Raw genomic sequence first — 14,731 nt, forward strand, 5'->3', positions numbered from 1 at the left:
CTCCCTATCACATAACCAGCTAACTTGCCACATAATACAACTTAAGCTAGTGTATCACATATCATAAAATAGGGTGGCATTGGTGCCATTGACCCATTGGTATGGTGAGGAAACTCACCTGGCACTGCTGAAGTCCCGCGGTTGCAACTCCAGTTGCTGGTTGACAGATTCTCGAACTGCCAACATCAAACAACAAACAATTAATAATTGGGTTCCAACGCATAACCACAACTCTATACTTGGGGTAAAAGACTACTGTACCCTAATTTAGCTTTATTTTGTCCAAGGCCTAATCCAAAGGCCTAGAAGTCAAACCATGGACCAAAGCCCAACATATGGCCCAATTTTCCAAATTGGGCCTATACCTCTACATGGTCTTTCCTTAAGGCCCATCTAGTTATTCTAGCCCAAACTCTAGGTATTCCCATGGCCCAATATCACATAATCATAAATGCCCAATTATGGCCCATCTATGGCCTAATTTTCCAAATTGGGCCCAACACTCTCACATGGGCCTTATCCTAAAACTCATATAACTATTTACTCCATTTACTTATTCTTGGAAAGCCTATTAACCGCCCAATCACTAAAGCCTAATAGAAAGTCCCAACTCAAGGCCCAAGTGACATTTGGGCTCCCACATGAAATGACGATTAGAGTTAGGTGTTTCTTACTTAACCCATTAAGGACATAATCCATTAAGTCTAATATTGCCTTAGGTTAATTTGCCGATGATTATAAATTATTATTTTAGGTTTAATAATAAATTCTCGTGCGGTCCCGATCAATCCCAAAATTAGGGTGTCAAGGCATTAGGGTTCCAAACCATAATTGGGGTTTCCTACTCAAATACTAGCCCATTAATCAAATGGTTGGGTTTTAGGTCAATTAGGGCTTTATTGGGCCCATTAGGGTTTTATTGGGCCCACTTTGTCCAAGCATCCCCAAACGAGTCAAAACACAAACGAGGGACACCGCCACCCAACGCGACGGTTGGTGGCAGCAGCCACCACCTCACGATGGTGGTTATGGATTTTTCTATTGATTATTCTGGCACGATTACGAACAATGTTACAATGAACACACACACACTCAAAATAACATAATAATACACACCCACAGCCACCCTTGTGGTGGCAAGTTATGGTAGATGGTGGCAGTCACCACCTCACGGTGGTAGTGGTGTCCTTTTCTTGGTTTCCGGCTAGATAAACACCCACACCACATATTACAAGCAGAATCACAAATCCACACAGCTCACAGCCACCTCTCGGAAACGGTGGTGTTGCTACGATGGCGAGATATCGGTGACGGAGGCGTGCTTCTATAGTGGCGACGACCATAAGTGAAGAAGGAGGTGGCAACTGTTAGAAGAGGGAGGCATAAGGGTGGTGCGGCTGAGTGTTCTAGGATTAAGGTTACCGGGACTATATACCCGCCTCATATATAACTTCCTTCCATAATGACAAGATCGGTCCTTCTCTTCTCTTTTTCTTTCAAACTAAGTCCACAATTTACCCTTTCTACCTTGACTTCAAAATTTTCTTTCAACTCCAATCCCAAAATTTACCCAACAGCCCCCAACTTTCAAAATCCTTTCGTACCAAGTCCAATACTTACCAAAAACCCCCTGTCTTGTAAAAATCTTTACAAAATAAATCCCAGAAATACACTTTAGCCCCCGAATAATCCAAATTATAACGTTTTGCTCCCCAAAACCAACACTCCGCTACATAATATGAATTTAGGGCGACTATTCGTGCATTAATTTTTATCTATTTATTTATTTAATAATTAGGATGTTACACTCGACATGCTCTACTTGATCATCTTGACTGCATCTTAAGTATTTGGATAGTAACGCACAACTAACATCCTTATGGGTCTTCTCATCCTCTCTATATTAATCCTAACTCTTATTATTTGCCAAACGAATGTCCAACTCTGTGGACTTGTTAGCTGATGGTGTTGCTCAAAGTTGCATTTGTTCTTCATTCTGTATTGGACCTTCAGTCCTAATATCCGAGTTAGAAACTCAATTCTCATTGGAGACTCCTCTTCCTTCTTAAATTTAGGCCATAGACTCAAGTCAATATAAGGTCTTTACTTTAGCTAAAGTAACAATACGAATGGTCGCACTCTAATAACCTTACATTGCCCAACACGACATATGCTTAACGAGCTAGACTCTTGTCTCTGTGAGTCAAGCATTATCATATAAGTAACCTTCCTTCATGTTCTAGTGTGATCTAATATCCTCGTAATAGGTAGCATTTCTAGCTACTGGCTGCTTTGTCTTAATGAAGGATGCAATCCTTCTATCAATCGCCTCAATTATCTTCTCCTCCAATCTTTCGACTAAATTTGGCCACTACTCTAGACATGGTTCTTCAAACCAATCGGCTCACTTCACAAATGTTAATCGGATTCAATAACCACTAGGGTCCAAACGAAAATCATCTTCATAGTCACTACCGAAACGATGGTAATGATGAAATCAAATAAAGGAACTCAACTATACTAACATTGTGACTCTCCATGATCCAAGTGTGAGTCATGTGTTTCAAGTAGTATAGATCTCTATTACCTTTCACATCTACTCATACTCATCCCAAGAATTGTCTCGTAGTCCCCAAGTCACTATACCTAAAAGTCATAAAGCAACTTATCACATACAAGTGTGTTTAAATAAGCACATACAACAATTCCTTCTCGACTCAACTTAGGATTTTGCGTCTCTATCAAACACATCTTGGCTTTCCTAGACTTGCCTCTAGGATCTTTCTCACGCATAGGTCCCTAGTTAAAAAAATGGTTCCCAGATCTGATTTTTTTTTATTCAAACCGGATTGTTAGTTAAAAAAATTAATTTGTAGGTTTTATTGAGTTGAATCGGTCCAAATTGGACAAAGTTTGATTAATATTTGAGTACAACGACGGACATAAGTGGTTCCTGGGGTGTGTGTCGTAAGGAGAGAAAAATGAATGAAGAAAAATGAAGACAAATAAGGAGGTATGTGAGTGCGGTGGGGTTTCGAGGCGGAAATAAAGAAAAAAAAAAAGTGGGGTGGATGTGGGACCGCGGAAGGGAGGGGGTGGGGGGATGAAATGGGGGTTTATTAAATTTCATTTTATTAAAAAAATAAAAATGGAAAAAAGAAAAGTTTTAGAAAAAATTTAAAATGTAAAATAGCATTTTCTTTTATATGTACAAAGAGAGACATTGTAATTTGTTAAAACCACATAGATCCGAGCTATCTAACATTTCAAAAATTGGAACAAATGTCTTATATTGACCAAACCATATGTACCAATGTCCAAAACGGTAATTTACTCTTCTATATAATTTGATTCAAATTAGGTGACACTTTGTTTTCAAAAAAGAAAAAGAAGTATGTGTGATGTTAAATGTGCATCATTGTAAACGTTATTGTGCCACTATAAATTTGTTTAATGCAATAAGATGTAAAAAGTTATTTATTTGAATTTTAAACTAAATAATTGAGTGTTTCAATGACTTGAATGTTGGTAACTTTTTTTTTATTGAACAGCAAATATTTTATTATAAAACTAAAGGCAGTGGATGGTTAGTAACTTTAGTGCTTGACTTTATCAGGTAGAAGCTTTGGTTCCTATATTTATTAGTATAACAAAATAATCACATGCAGCTAGTTATGTAAAAAGGATAATTCTTTATTTTGGTCATTACACCCTGAAACTTGGATGATCTGGTTTGTTTTTTACCCTTAGCTATGACTCCTTGATATGGTATTTACATGACAAAAATAATAAAATGAATTTATGAATAATAAAATATTATTACAAAATATGGATACTGAATTGTTACAAAACAGCAATGTGAATCTTAGAATACGTATTTGAAATTAAAGTACATGTCTCTATGTCTCTTCTATGCAATTTCATGTTTTCTAAATTCTAAAATGTTTATCAACACAATAATCAACTTAATAAAAAGAAAGAGGGAAAATGGCTTATCAGGATAATCATTTTTATCGATTTGTTTAAATTTATGTAACTTTTTATTTTTGTACACATTTGACTATTTTAACTTGTTATATGTGTTCATATATTGTCATTATCACCAGCTATAACGTACGAGAAAAGAAAGTTGTCTAAATATGAATAAAACGAAAAGTTAATTACTCCGATAAGTCATTTTCCAACTTTTAAAAGCAATGTTATTTTTCATATTTGTTTGTATTATTTTTTTGATTTTTTCAAACGTTATTTTTAAAATATCCATAATTTCCTAAATAATAATTAAATATTTATCAATTTTGAACTTTACTTCTTAATTATTAAATATATTTTGTTTTGTGAAATATTTTATATAGTCTTTTATAATTTTTTTTCTTTTGTTTTTAAACATATCCAATGTTTTTAAATTAAATAGGATCTAACAATAAAATTAAATATGTAACAATAAGTATGGAGGGTTTTTTTTTAAATAAAAAGAAAATATTACTTAGCAAATAAAAAAACAAAAAAAATCTATATAATGTAAATGTTTTAAAATTATTCCAACATTTTAATACTTTTTAGTTAGAAGTTTATAAACTTTAAATTATTTAATACAACGTTTAAACTAGTATTTTAAAATATTATAAAAAAATATTAAACTATCATAAAAAAATCTATGAAGCACTTTAAAAATGTTATAAAAGAAAGTTTAGAAATAAATGTATGAAAGTTATAAAAAAATTATATGAAAATGTAAATAAAAAAACAAGTTAAATACTTGTAAGAAAAATTTGAAACATCTATAAAATATTTGGTTTGAAAACACTTATATTAAAATGATAGAAAGAATAAGAAAAGTTCAAAAATATTATAAACAAAGATTTGAAACATTGTATTAAACTTGTAGGGGAAAAAAATTATAAAAATATTGTAAGAAATTATAAAAAATTTTAAGAAATTTGTAAAAAAAATGATCATATTTAAATAACTTTCTTTTTTATACATTTAAACAATTAACTTATTAAATATGTTTATATATATATTACAATTATACAAGTTAAATAGCAAAATGTTTATAAAAAAAATTTACCCTGTTGAAAAGGACAAATATAATTACTCTGTTTCAAACTATAAAGTGTAATTTTAGTTGGGCTGGATTCATTTTAAGCCCAAATAGTAACGTAGAAGTCAAAATTTGAAAGTCAAACTACACCTACTGTTTATCTGCTAAGCAAACCCCTTCGGACAAATAATTTCCAATAACTTTCTCGCTCCTCGATCCATTGGTCATTAAATCAATCGACAAAACCCTGAGATCTAGTGATCCATCACAATCCTTCTTCATTCAATCCTTTAATCAAAGGTTCCGAATCAAGTTCCCATTTCATCGATCTTGTAAGTACACAATCTGACTCGTTTTTTACTTCGTAGTATATCTCAATCTCGATTACTTTTTCTTCTTCGGTTTTCTGTAGATTTAGTTACAGATTCATACCCATTTGATTCGTCAATGGGGAGCAATTATAAGCCAATCCCCAAAGATTCTTCTGTCGAATTGCAATCAAAAGACCAAAATAATCATGGATCTCAAAACCCTAAGTCATCCCACATTGTAGATGATCTAGATTACGATGATCTAAACGATGAAATCGATTTTGATCACTTGCCCCTTGTAATTGTGCCAAAAGAAGATTCTGCTTCTAGTTCTGGTTCTGGGATCTATGGAGCTGTGTTTAATTTATCCACTTCCGTAATTGGGGCCGGAATCATGGCACTTCCTGCCACCATGAAAGTTCTGGGTTTAATCGTTGGACTCATTTTGATTTTCTTGATGGGTATTCTGTCTGAAATTAGCGTCGAACTCCTTGTCAGATTCGCTGTTCAATCTAAATCTAATTCTTATGGGGAGGTCGTTCAAGAAGCTTTAGGAAAACCAGCAAGAATTTTGTCAGAAATTTGTATCATAGTCAACAATGCAGGCGTTCTAGTAGTTTATTTGATCATAATTGGTGATGTAATGTCGGGTTCCCTCAGGCACACCGGTGTTTTTGATCAGTGGTTAGGAAACGGGTTCTGGGATCACCGGAAAATAGTAATCTTGGTAGTGGTAATCATTTGTCTTGCCCCTTTATGTGCTCTCAACAAAATCGATTCTTTAAGCACAACTTCAGCTGCCTCGGTTGCCCTTGCAGTTGTCTTTGTACTCGTAGCTTTTATCGTTGCATTTATTAAACTCCTCGAGGGTAAAATCGGAACTCCAAGATTAACACCGGATTTCGGGTCGGAAAAGGCGATTCTAGACTTACTAGTCGTGATTCCAATCATGTCAAACGCGTACGTTTGCCACTTTAATGTTCAACCGATTTACAATGAGCTTGAAAACCGTTCGCCTCAAAAAATGAACAAAGTTGGGCGTCTCACAACTGCTCTTTGCGTTACAATCTACGCCTCGACCGCAATCGCGGGTTACCTTTTATTCGGAAAGGACACGGAATCGGACATTTTGACTAACTTTGACCGACCTTTAGGGGTTCGGTTTAGTACAGCTTTAACATACATTGTGCGTGTTGGATATGTGTTTCATTTGGTTCTTGTTTTTCCGGTGATTCATTTTTCTTTAAGGCAAACGGTTGATGCGTTGGTTTTTGATGGATCGGCTCCCTTATCGGAGAGCCGAAAGAGGTGTCTAGGGTTGACTTTTGTGCTATTAGCAGTCGTGTACTTGGGATCCACGATGATCCCAAGTATCTGGACTGCTTTTAAGTTCACGGGGGCCACAACAGCCGTTTCGTTGGGATTTACGTTCCCGGCTCTTATCGCGCTCCGGTTGAGTAGCCAGGGTCCCGGTTTGAGTAGCCGAGAGAGGTTTTTGGCTTGGTTGATGTTGAGTTTAGCTGTCATGGTTAGTGTTGTTGGGGTCGTTGGGAATGTTTATAGTTTGCAAAGTAAATCGGAGTGAGCTATTCTACTCGATAGTAAAACTTCAACTGATCTATGTTGGATTCGGTTAGGTTAGGTCATACGAGTATCATATGACGGGAGAAATAATTGCCATTGCGGTTATTTTTTATTCCAAGATGACTAAATTGCCCTTGCTACGAGAATAGATAATCTCCCGGAACAATATAACTGGGTTAGATACGGATTATAAAAGTTATTTACCTTTTCGTTTGATTAAATTTTGCTATTGTAATAATTGATCGTATTTGTTGTACAAGGGAAAATATTTAATATATGTTATCTTTTACGAGTATACTTTTTCTTTAATGTGCATTATTGAAGATTTAGGATACCCATGTATTGGTAAATATAGTTTGGCTGAAATAAGTGATATGTATATGAGCCAAATATTAAAAAAGAAGAGTTTTTCTATAATAACTCGATATAAGTAATTATTTCAATATGTCTTTTGTATCTGTGCAAATTGGCTTCAATATGTCGTAGTCTAGTCGAAGGTGATACCCCCAATGGTGATTGATAGCTTAACCAGGGTCAACATCTTAAAAGGAAAAACTATCGGATGATAAAACTTGTCGATTGCCAACTTTAATAGTCGATATCCCATATGACATACATATGGATACCAAATTGGATAATAAGGACTGGATTGTTTTTAACTGGACTTTGAGGCCATACCGATCCAATCCAATTATGATTGGATGTCCACTCATCGATTGCAAGCCTAGTAAGTAGACCATGTCACAAGATTTTACAAAACAACGTTGACATTTCCCAATCCAAACAAGATGGGTATTTTGATATGCGTTGGACCATGTACAAGGACTCACTCTCTCTTAGCATCAAAAATAGCACTGGAAATTGTCTAGTAACGAAAATAGCTTTTGGGATTCCCAAGGTAAGTGAACAACAAACTTAAGTGGGACCCAAACATCTCTTGTATTCTTTGTTACAAGATAAACAGAAAAAGGAATAACGCTGGCTAGCATCTTTCAAAAACCTTGTATAGCTTCTCCAAAGAGGCCACCTGCATAAACAACCTTTTCACTACATACGCTACACAAAAACGTTCAAATGCATATTTATGCAAACATTTATAAATAGAAGCAGATGAGGGAAAACTTAATCATTTCACATGGACTCAACACCCAGCAAAGAACATTAAGAAATGAAAAAAATAAAAAATAAAAAAGCCATGTAAATTAGTTAGTTAAATAAAGCTAAATGAAAAAAATAAAAAATAAAAAAGATGGCAAGGTCAAGAAGGTCAATTCATATGCATACATACCTGCACGAATGTTCCATTTGTGGCCATTGAAGTTGGGGGCTTGAAGAAGAGCCGCATGGAAGGAAACAGAACATGCTGTATTGACCATTCTCGCTGGGCCCACGCATTCTCTGCTTCCGAAAGTAGCTCCTCATCAACTCCTTCCTCTACCATATCATTCCCTGAAATGCATTTCAGTGTTTTATCAGGATAACTAGGCGTCTCATGCTAAACAAAAATGGGTTAAATACAAGAAATAGCAATGTACTTTTATTTATTATATTTGTAGCATCCTACTTTCATTCTTCCAACCACAATGCCATTCAAATACAAACCATTTTTCACTGTTATTAATTGGATAGATTTGTCAAAGTATAATGTCCTAATAAGAAATAAACTGGAAGTCCAATGCTATTTGCTAAAACCATATAGATTTTCAATGTGAAAATTTGAAAGCAAAAGAAAAAAATGACCCTCCTCTAAAATATATCCCTATCTTTGTATTTGTGCCGAAAATGCCCCAGTGAAACCCTCACTTCTCACTACAAGGGAGATGGACTTTGAATGGGAATGGTTAAGGGGTTTTTAGTTTTGTAGTGGCATTTTCAACACAAACCCAAAGATATTTTCTCAAATTTCCCTTTAACCTAAAAATGGATGTAATGTACACAAAACAAGATAAAGGACCTTAGAATGCCAAAAAAAAAATGTCACTAAATGAGTAATTGGACAATAGTTTAGGGACCAACTTCAACTTACACCCTACTTTTTGTTTAATTTAGAACTTCAACTCTAATTCAAAAAAGAAGGGATCAGTTAATGAAGAAATACACGTACCTCCTGAAACATTTCCTTTCCCTTGTCTTTTATAAAAATCTGAACCTCCTTCACTTGATGGATTTGGCAATAGAGGTGGATGCATAGCATAGAAGTTTCCAAGAGCAGCAGCAATGGTTTGAAAGCAAACTTTCTCATCATTCCATGTCACCTAAACAAGATATGATCATGTATTTATATGTGTGCATGATTGTATATTTGTATATATGTTGGTATGTTTATGGTGTAGCTTACATCATTTCCCAGACAAAGAAGAAATTCTGGAGCCCGATCCATGTCAGGTGTGTACTGGTCAAGTATGACAGGAAGCCTTGACAAATTGGCTTGTGGATCCACATGAATGCCAAAATATTCATCCAGCAATTCAGATTTCTCACTTAGAAGCTTAGCATTCATCTGTGTACATACATACATACAGGTCATTAAATGATGATCATAATGCTAAAACCAGAGGAACCTCAAACTGAGAGACTTACTTGGGCTATCTTTACTTTTAAGTCATCATTCTCAATGCCTTCTGAATCCGGATCTTCTTCAGTCAGTGCCAGCATGATTAGTTCTTGCAATGGGGCAGGCTCACTTAATTGTATTGCATTGAAGTAACCAAATCGTTGCAGAACCAGTTGATACATGAGCTCTTTGCTACAAAAAGAAAGAAGAATTTAATGCCTAAGCTATAGAAACTCTGCAAACTTAACACAGAGGAGTTGAGGTGGTATATTACCTCAAATTTACAACATTGGCAAGATAGAGATGAGTATTATGCTGAAGGAGAGCAAAATCATCATCAGCCATACCAACATACGTGCAGTTCCTTACAGTGTCCAAAAGACCTGACAAAAAGAACAACATCAGACATCAGCAACACAAGATTATGCGTATATAGTTCTTAACGAATGTGGTGAGCAAGGGTACCAGAGTGACAATCACGTTCAAATTCATCGATAAGTTCCTGAACACTTGTAAGATCAGCAGTTTCCTTGGGATTCCTCCTCTGTCTGATGGAAGACCTGCAGTTAGTTAATGGAAATGTACAGGTATGGTTATTTATCTGAAGATCCAAATATCCAAAGATAGTATAAAACCTACCTTAAAGAATTCAATCCACAACTGCTTTCATGGTGTCTAGAAGGCTTAACTTGCAAATAAGCATGCATCCTCCCAGAAGGATCCTGAGAATCTGTCCGCACCATCTTATTTACAGGTATTTTTTGCGACCCTTTAAGAAAACAAGTAATAGCATGAAAAGATATATCAAGTCAAAACAAAAGAAAGAGCATCACTTCACTTGCATAGTTGCATACCAGATGTTGATGTATTTACACAAGAAGCTTTGTTTGCAGATACTGAACTAACAGGAGAGCAATCCACTGCCTGTTCAAACACATAAAAGAAATTATATATTAGATGAACCAAACCAAAAAGAAAAGCAAGCTCTGACATTTCTATAATCAAAAGACTACCTGTTGTTCTTGATACATGCTTGACTCGTTTAAGTTTCCTAGCTTCAATTCTATCACAGATTGTATCTTCTCAATAATAACCTCCTGGTTCAAAAGGCTCACCTGTATAAAATTATAAACTAAAATTTAGAGTAAGAAGGATGTATTGGAAACCTCATTCATTAGGTCTTTCATGCATTCATCGGTTACACAATTTTAAGGTGGTGAAAGTAAAAAACAATTTGGATAAGTCAAGAGAAAATAACACAGAAATCATGCAAGAAACATCATTACCTCTCTCTTTGTGGGATGCACGTTAACATCAACATGCTCAGGAGGCAAGATAAGTGACATATATATGAAAGGTTTTGATGCTTTGGGTAAAGTTGCAGCATAGATGATTTCAATTGCCCTCTTCAGAGCAGTACATTCGACTAATCTTTCTGTGAAAAAGTGAGGAAAAGTTAGGTTATAACAAGAACCAAAATATCAGCAAGAATGTCAATAAATTTGCACAAATCAAAATTCAGAAGTTCAAGGGTGTCAATTATCACTGAACCACACAAAAGAAAAAAGTGCTAGAGCATATTCACTTTTTCTTTGTTTCTTTTTGTTACTTGTTTGTGATTTCTCAAAGTTGTGTAATACATAACACATACCATTGATGAAGAGAACCATGGTAGTCTTCTTTGCAGAGTAACTAGAATCGGATATAAAGCCATCCATTTCAAAAACTGAAGTAGATGGATTAGCATCTGAAGCCTCTATCTTCATCAGACTGCGAGCAACTGAGACCCCATACACAGATCTGATAGCATCCAGCCTTGTAGACATAGCAACTGAGTGAACATCAACTGCACCAGCTCCATGCTAAAAATCAGATAGTGGATATGTACAAGACATTAAAACCAATATTAAAAAACCTATGCAGTTATGCAGTATGCCTCCCAAAATTATGGAAAACAAAACAATTATTAGTTTCAGATGCATGCAAAACAATTAGTTAAACTACTCACCTTTCTGCAGGAGAAGCTCACGTTTTTATGATGGATAGCAAACCGACAAAGTAGGTCAACAATTTTTGGATAATCGTCAGCAGAGTTCTGGAGAGTTTTCCTTCGTGCAATCATGTTATAAAATAAATTCTCAATCTGGTAAAAACACACACATCATCTAATCAAAGGGGGGGTAATGAAACAGATGAAGAGGATGTGAAAGAATGAATCCCAACCGTTACTTGAGTCCCCTTTACAGCAGCACACGCCTTAGGTTCATGCTCCATCACACCATCTCTGTATGATACCCTAACACACAAAAACCATAATGAAAACCAATTCCATGTAAAACTACAAACTTAAAGAGGTAATGAGAACAATATTATACCTGTAACCATGCAACTGACCGCTGGTTATGGTGGAGACTGTAACATGAGCAACATAAGTCATGCTTGCTAAGGCTTCTCCTCTAAACCCCATCGACTTAATTGACTGTAAATCTTCAAATGCAGACAACTTTGATGTTGTATGCCTCTCACATAGAATCGGCAAGTCATCATACTGAAACAAAAAATTTCCCCTAAATGAAAAGCTCAAATTTCAAAGTATATATATATGGACATTTTATGGGGAGCATTTGATGAAAAAAAAAACAGTAGTGAGAGGGTTTGGTTTTACACGGATTCCATGGCCATCATCAGAAACTTGAATGAGTTTCAGGCCTCCATCCTTAATAACAACATGTATGGAGGTGGACCCCGCATCAAGGCTGTTCTCAACGAGCTCCTTGACGGCTGCAACGGGGCGTTGGATGACCTCACCAGCTGCAATTCGGTTGACTACAGACTCATCAAGACGCTGGATCCTTGGTGGGTCTTGTGATGGAGGAGGAAGGACTGCATCTGTTTCCATAATATGCAGATTTTAAAGTTCTTCAACCCACTTTTTGGCTGCTGTAAATGAATCCTAAAAATAGTAATGGAAAAAGCAAGTGGAATTAATTTTTAGAAACATAAGAATGAATGAATGAATGAAAAAACTAGAAGATATTACAGAACAAACAACCAAACAAGTTTGTTCTGAGATATAATTAAGAAACTGGCAGTGTTGGTGTTAGAGATAAATACTTAAGTTTATTAGCTAGCAATCAATGTAGCTGGACAAGCATTCAACTAGTAGAATACAATGCTTGAGCAAAACTACAGATAAGATATGTTAAGAATTACCTCTAACTAATAAGTGGATTCCCCTTGGCACATATTTCATTACAAAGTCAAATATGATTTCAAAGTAAGTAATACTGTAACAAAGAAAAAGTCTTAAAATAAATAGACATTCCCATTCTACTGAGCTTAGGATGCATTTGGTAAAGGGAAATGGAATTGGAGCAGATAATGAAGACATGAGATTTAAGAGAAAGAGAATTAAGCCGGAGAAAATAAATTGATTCCATTGTTTGGTACAACAGACCTAAGAATCAATTCTCTTGTTTAGTTGTAGTAAGCAATGAAATGGAAATTAATTTTTTACCATGTTATCATATTTAAACAACATTTTACAACTTGCACAAGAAGCATCAAAACGAACGACAACAATGTAAGACTTTAAAACCCAAGTAGGACACCAAAGCTTGACAGATAACCAATTACTAATGGCGAGCCGAGAAACCAGAACTACAACATGAGACGAGGTGAAAACATGGTACTTTGAGTGGTGAAACTACACTTCCAAAGCGGTTATATTCATGCCAACAACAAAGACTAAAGAGCAAATCCAGAAACAGCAACTAACTTTAACTCAAAACTTTATAACACGGGACCAAGGCTTCAACTGGAGTGAGGGAAGCAGGATGAATAGGAGAATCACAAATACACCATCGGTACAGAATTTCACCAACGTTAGAATTTGTACTTGAAAATCATCCTAGCAGACAAACAAACGAACAAAGATATGTGAAGGTGAACTCAGAAACAAACACCAGCTGTACATGACTCCCTAGATTGAGTCAGAAATACATGGTGTGAAACTGAACACAAATGTCCATTAAGTAAAATGTTGCATCAAGATAATTTCAGAAGCATAGCCTAAAAATACAGTTTAGTTTAATCCAGAGTCACGATGGTGAGGAGTGATCGTCGCAGGTTTTCTGATTGATGGTAAACCCTAATTCCGATCGATTGTTCAAAAACTCCTATTCCTCGTCTTCAGTTAATTTATATGAAAATAAAGTCATTAAAACATACCAATGATGAAAAACATAACGTTGTTCCCCTGTAATTAATTTTATGTTTCTTCTTGAACTTCAAATCGACAAGATAGACGGACGGTATGTTGGTTGTCGAATGCTGCAGTGGTCGGAGAATGACAGGTAGAACCGAGAAGAGGGGAGATACTAGAATCAATCACTGGAACAAAATCGCTCCAAACTGGAGCCCTAATCGAATGGAGAATGACGATAGAGATTGGGACGATGAAATTTCCAGAAAGAGCTCAACGAAGGGGAAGTGAAGAGGAGAAGACGCACCCTCATTTTTTTGCCAATTATCCCTTTTTTATTTCTCGGTGTCCAGGTAAGTTTTATTTTCCCGCCATTTATTTAATGAAAAGAAATGCAAAAAATGGGAAATAATCAAATTTTTAATCAAACAAATAAAATAATTTTTTCTATTTTTTCTGTCTCTACCAAACAAACCTTAACAGCAAGGTCTTCGAATTGTTTAGAATTTCTTATTTAAAACATGTTATGTTTATGTAACACTCGTTTTTTCATAATGGACCAGTGTAGGTATTAAGGAGTCAAATACATGGTTTTTGGGAAAAACCATGAGTCACATCGTCTATCCGGAGGCTATTCACGACGTGACATGTGTATGGTCACGACGTGATGAGGGCTGCAGCCCAAGCCCAAGGGTTTCATTCGCATTTAAGCCCCTAATCTCGGATTTAGGGTTTCATTTCCAGCCTTCATTACCCTCTAGAGCTTTGATCAAATCCTAATAGCCTCTTCTTCATTTGTGAGCTTGTTCTTGGAGCTTTGGTGTCCTTGGGAGGAAGAAGAAGACCCTTGTGGTGTAGAAGACCTATTGGCAAATTTGGAGTTTGAGTTTGAGCCATTTCTAAAGCATTGTAAGTATTCAAGATTCGAACTTTATGATGTTAACTTCTAGATATAGGTTTATTGTTCCACTTTCTTCATATTGTGGAAGTTTGGATGGGAGGATTCCATAAATTTGGCAACTTTATGGGTTCTT

General features: G+C 35.6%; 2 protein-coding genes across 2 annotated transcripts; one reads left to right on the forward strand and one right to left on the reverse strand.

The window, feature by feature from the left end:
- Positions 1-5,222: 5,222 nt before the first annotated feature.
- Positions 5,223-7,234, forward strand: LOC111910021 (amino acid transporter AVT6E). The gene is made up of 2 exons (XM_023905820.3): positions 5,223-5,376; positions 5,457-7,234. The coding sequence occupies exon 2, from the start codon at positions 5,492-5,494 to the stop codon at positions 6,938-6,940; it is 1,449 nt and encodes a 482-aa protein (XP_023761588.1). The 5' UTR covers positions 5,223-5,376; positions 5,457-5,491; the 3' UTR covers positions 6,941-7,234.
- A 454-nt stretch (positions 7,235-7,688) lies between these two features.
- On the reverse strand, positions 7,689-14,027 carry LOC111910012 (DNA mismatch repair protein MLH1). Its single transcript, XM_023905812.3, has 17 exons — positions 13,724-14,027; positions 12,159-12,446; positions 11,869-12,041; positions 11,717-11,789; positions 11,502-11,636; positions 11,145-11,355; positions 10,780-10,928; positions 10,507-10,608; positions 10,348-10,417; positions 10,133-10,262; positions 9,959-10,053; positions 9,768-9,876; positions 9,520-9,685; positions 9,278-9,439; positions 9,044-9,194; positions 8,228-8,388; positions 7,689-7,966 (listed from the first exon to the last, which is right to left on the reverse strand). Exons 2-17 carry the CDS (start codon positions 12,390-12,392, stop codon positions 7,922-7,924), a joined length of 2,166 nt encoding a protein of 721 aa, XP_023761580.1. The 5' UTR covers positions 12,393-12,446; positions 13,724-14,027; the 3' UTR covers positions 7,689-7,921.
- Between the last annotated feature and the right edge of the window lie 704 nt (positions 14,028-14,731).

Source organism: Lactuca sativa, chromosome 1 (assembly GCF_002870075.4).
Source record: "Lactuca sativa cultivar Salinas chromosome 1, Lsat_Salinas_v11, whole genome shotgun sequence".
NCBI lineage: Eukaryota > Viridiplantae > Streptophyta > Magnoliopsida > Asterales > Asteraceae > Lactuca > Lactuca sativa.

What these genes read in the sequence shown, in the direction of transcription:
- LOC111910021 (XM_023905820.3), top strand. Translation starts at nt 5,492, where the DNA reads ATGGGGAGCAATTATAAGCCAATCCCCAAAGATTCTTCTGTCGAATTG.
- LOC111910012 (XM_023905812.3), bottom strand. Translation starts at nt 12,392, where the DNA reads ATGGAAACAGATGCAGTCCTTCCTCCTCCATCACAAGACCCACCAAGG. An exon ending in ATGATGGCCATGGAATCCGT is followed by an intron (nt 12,042 to 12,158) that starts GTAAAACCAAAC and finishes TTTTTGTTTCAG; the next exon opens with TATGATGACTTGCCGATTCT. An exon ending in CAAATGGAACATTCGTGCAG is followed by an intron (nt 7,967 to 8,227) that starts GTATGTATGCAT and finishes TTGTTTATGCAG; the next exon opens with GTGGCCTCTTTGGAGAAGCT.